The 4427-nt window shown below is 46.4% G+C and overlaps 1 protein-coding gene across 3 annotated transcripts in view; it reads left to right on the top strand.

Moving 5' to 3' along the window:
• si:dkey-91i10.2 (uncharacterized protein LOC555224 homolog) overlaps positions 1-4427 on the top strand; it is a 67379-nt gene that overhangs the window by 58453 nt on the left and 4499 nt on the right. For all 3 annotated transcript variants that reach the window (XM_024287030.2, XM_024287029.2, XM_024287031.2), the window contains 3 exons: positions 184-379; positions 1496-1712; positions 3405-3994. In XM_024287030.2, the coding sequence (XP_024142798.1) occupies positions 184-379; positions 1496-1712; positions 3405-3994 (1003 nt within the window). The remainder of the gene's footprint in view (positions 1-183; positions 380-1495; positions 1713-3404; positions 3995-4427) is intronic.

The following is a 4427-nucleotide window of genomic DNA, read 5'->3' as shown; positions in this document are numbered from 1 at the left end:
TTTAACTCCCCCCTCTACCTCTTTTTTACTGTTTCTTCCCCTCTAACAGTAGAGTTCTCCTCCCCCTTTCCCTACTTTCTGACATCCCATCAACGTCTGGTTTTTGCGCTCTTTTTTTCCTCCTCTGTTTCACTTCCTGCCGATCTCTGTGCATCTAACCTCTGCACCCTTTCCCCCCACCAGCTGCAGTGCAGAGATCTCCACTGAGGCCCCCGTCAGGCTGTCAGGTGACCGTGATGGAGGGTGTGACATCACCGCCTCCTCGCACGGCTGTCAGCTCTCCGCCGTTGCCATGGCAACGTCGGCAGCGGCCTGCAAAGCCGAGGCTGACGAGGAGGCGCTCGCAGAAGGAGGAGGAAGAGAGGAAGCGGGAGAATGTGTAAGGACTCTTGTTTTTATTCCTCCCTTTGGATGTCTTTTTGACATTTTTTTTGTGATGCTTCCATCCTCCCTGCATCGGCGCCGTCTTGCATTGGAGCAAACGAACGCATGAATCTATTGGTATTCAAGGATGACTGGGACAAGCAAGGGGACTGCGCCACACATGCACATCTCTCACACATCCCTATGCAGAGGTATTTCTTTAGACAAGAACGAGGGGGCAGCTCTGTCTCCCAGGATGCAGTAAAAGGGGGATTAAGCCTCCCCCACTTTGAGACAGGGATGTTGTGTCGGTAACTCTCGGCGTGGCTCCCTGCTGCCTGCAGCTCAACACCTTCCTCAGCTGCAGCTAGCATCGTGCTACCTTTGAGGCGTCTGTGGCACAGACGGAATGTTCCTTCCATGTTCACTGTCTGGAGGTGGATCAGAAAGCAGATGTCGGGGTGCGTTTGCTTCTCGCTTTCCTCGTTTTTAGCGCGATCGAGTCGCAGCGCAGTCTTTCTTCTGCGTTTTGGTGCAATTGAATCGTTCAGTGGCATATTAATTATTCCCCTTCATTTTAGGAGATTGTGGCGCGCTGCGCTTCATGCTGCTGGTTTAAAGCCCTGCAGACCTCCCTGCGCTTTTTAGGCATGTGCAGCTGTTGGATATCTGTGTTATCGGTGGGAAATGTTGACGTGGAGCCAATCTAATCCATTTTGTAGGAGTTGGGTCCTGGTGATGCCTCTGCAGCGAGAAGCCATGGGTTACTGTTAAGCTTTGGTCTGCAGGTAAACTCTCAGGGGACTGACGCACCACATGAGGGCTGCATGTCTGTTCAGGATGTTGCAGTGTCTGGGGAATCCCCGTCCTTGGCTCCAGAAAAGCCAATTAGTGACTTAGTTGTGATATGTTCTCATTTTCACGTTTGGGTTTATTGCCAGTTTTCCAAACTGGGATCAGAGTAGATCTTTTCAATAATCCAGACGTTGCAGTCAAGTTAGATCCATCCCCAGACACACAGACGTTCCTTTCTCATCGCCATTCTCACCAGATCTCCCCTTCAGAGTTTCCCCCCTGTTGCTATAGCAACGCAACCTTTTGACTGATGCGCACATGTCTCTCCGACCGGCAGCACTCCAGTCTGGGCTGCAGGCGCTCCAGCTCAGACGCAGCCTACGAGCCGGCTGAGGCGGTGAGAGCTCAGCGCGAGTGCCGGCTCCGGCCCCACTACAGTGATCCCATGCCGGCGGACGCCTCCAAACGCAAACAGCTGGAGATGAAGATCGCCGCTGCCGCACGACTCCACAGCCATCGGCGAGACCGTGACAGAGACAGAGACAGAGACAGTGGTAAGCATGAGAAAATTTGATTTTATTTGTCCTAATTTGGGGGTATTTTGTTTCTTTTACCATCACAAGCTCTACCCTATTACATAACGTCAAACGACCATGTTCAGGAATTAGAAGAGCAAAAGTAATTTTTTTGAGTAGTTTGGTAATATTTGGCTCTCTAGATCCAGTAGAAGACAAATTTCTATCTTTCATTTGCAAAGACATATTAGCATTTGCCATTTTGAATGAATGTAAACAGTAAACAAACCTTCTGCCATGACTAAGCATCTTCTGGATTAGTGCAGAGCTAAGAATCTACTCCAAAAAGCTAAATCCTCGTCTCTAAACTCATGAACTCACTGGATGAATTCCTGCTGTGATCAGAAAGCTCAAAGCTGTCCAGATGCTCATCAACGAAGAGCAGAGAACTCTTATGAAGTTTACATTTGCTGATTTTTCTTTTTGAATGAGTTTTCTCTGCACGAATCTGTCATGACTCATCATTTTTTAATTGTTTATGTTCTTTGATTTACTGTAACACTTCAACTGGTAACACGATCAACGTCATTCCAACAGATTCTGAAGGAGAAAAGCGGCTCGTACGAGCCGCTTTTCTCCTTCAGAATCTGTTGGAATGACGTTGATTGTGTTAGTGCTTGAAAAGTTACAGTATGCTAAAGATTTTGTGTTTAAGCGTCACTGCCGATGCCTCAGGTGTTCAAGGGTTAAAAGAACATGCACACACAGGCCCAATAACTAGATATAATTCTTAAACGGGTCAGTTTTGTCCAAAACTGAAGCTTTTGCTGCACTGAGCAGCAGCCGCTGCTCCATCAAGTGTCTTCAGTTTACCCCCTTCACCTTTACATACGAGGTGACTCCCCCAAACCATGAGTCAGCCCCCAGCTAATCCTAACATTTCGGTCCGAAGTGATTGCTGCACATGTCTTACGCAACCCAGCATGTGCCTGTTCAGCTGTGACGCTCACATTTCCTCCTGCCAATGCTTCCCGTGCTCCTCCGGTCAATAGAAGACACGGGAGGTTCGCCGCAGAATGTCATTCAAAATGGCAAATGCTAATATGGGCCTAACGATCTCCCTTTAGCACAAAGGAAAAACGCTCATTTGTATTCTTAGCAGATTAAAGGATCAGATGTTACATTTTTGAATGTTTTGTATTGCATTGATATAACTGCTCAGGCTTCATTGACAAATTCTTAAACTAGTAATCAATACAAATAGTTGTTGATTCATTTGACAAATTTATATGTCATTTAAATAATTTAAACTGAACAAATGTGGGAGTTTTTAAAATAAAATTGTGAATTCTTACATAAAAAGTTCCAAAAATACATTTTGGGACATAAAATGTTATTGTTTTTTGTTTTTTGTTTAAATTGGCTCATGGGTTGATCAATTATAATTGCATCATCTAATTGAAGATGGTTTTGATTTATTTTATTGATTTTTCACACCCTGCCATGTAGTTGTTGGATTTACACAACAAGCCGTCTCCTTCTCATAATGTATTGACTTTCTAGCATGTGAGAAAAGCATTTATTGTCTGTTGACGCACAGAATCACCTTTTTAGGACTCATATTTGTTGTTTTGTCTATTTGGGCAATGAGTTTTTCAAAATAAATTCTAAAACATTTTTTTTATAATAAGATCTGTACTATAAATTTATGAATGAAATACTCTTCTTTAGCCCCAGCTGCACTCCGAGGTCGCTCAGAGCCCCCTGGTGAGGAGCGGCAGGCGGTTCTGGGTGTGACTCGGTCCGGACAGCACCGCTGGAGCACCATCAGCAGCCTCAGTGCGGACAGCGGAGTGGTGGGCCTCAGCGACGAGCGCGAGGAGGAGGACAGCGAGCCACGGCGTCATCGCAGGACCCGGGGAGCGGAGGTGGAGAGGGTGGACAGCGGCATCGGTCCGGGTCTGTCCCGCACCTGGAAGCGACCGTCTGCTTCCCTCAGAGCCTGGGAAGCCCAGAGACCGTGTCCGGACTGCGGGCAGAGGGAGGGGGCCTGTAAGGAGCGAGGCGAACGGATGTGCGAACGCTGCTCCAAGCTGCGCATCGAGCGCAAGGAAGCCATCCTGGAGTTCCTGAACACGGAGTCGAGCTACGGGGAGGACCTGCGGATCATCAAAGAGGAGTTCTACTGTCCCATGCAGAGTGCCGGGTTACTGACAGCTGAGCAGCTGAGCGTGGTTTTTAGTAACGTGCAGGAGCTCATCGACGTCAACGACCGCTTCACAGAACACCTGCAGGACAACATCGATCAGGCCTTTGACCAGGTGACTCACAGCTCTCACAAGCACCTTGACATCATCTTTAAACCTGTAATCATCTTACATGATCCTCTTATTTTATAGACAACTACTCGACAAAAAAAACTGCCTTTTTAAGTAACCTTTGCAGGATTAAGTCTTACAGGTGAAACTGCAGAAAACCTTCAATCGAATTTTATACTGCAGCTTGTATTAATGGTTATGAGCAAATTACAGATATATTGTCAAGGACCAACCCAGTGAGTTTAAATCTGTTTAAAGACCCACTCTGATGAAAACTGTGTTTTTAACATGTTTTTGTGGCATTTTTTCCATTGATGAAGGACATATAATAGGAAAATTATGCTTTAGTTATTTCTTTATTCAAGTCATGAATGTGAATCAGGAACAGAGTTTAGTTTACAACAGAAAATGTGCTGAATGGGCCACAAGCTTCCTC

This window comes from Oryzias melastigma, linkage group LG21 (genome assembly GCF_002922805.2).
Source record: "Oryzias melastigma strain HK-1 linkage group LG21, ASM292280v2, whole genome shotgun sequence".
NCBI lineage: Eukaryota > Metazoa > Chordata > Actinopteri > Beloniformes > Adrianichthyidae > Oryzias > Oryzias melastigma.
This window is presented reverse-complemented; position numbering and strand designations above follow the sequence as displayed.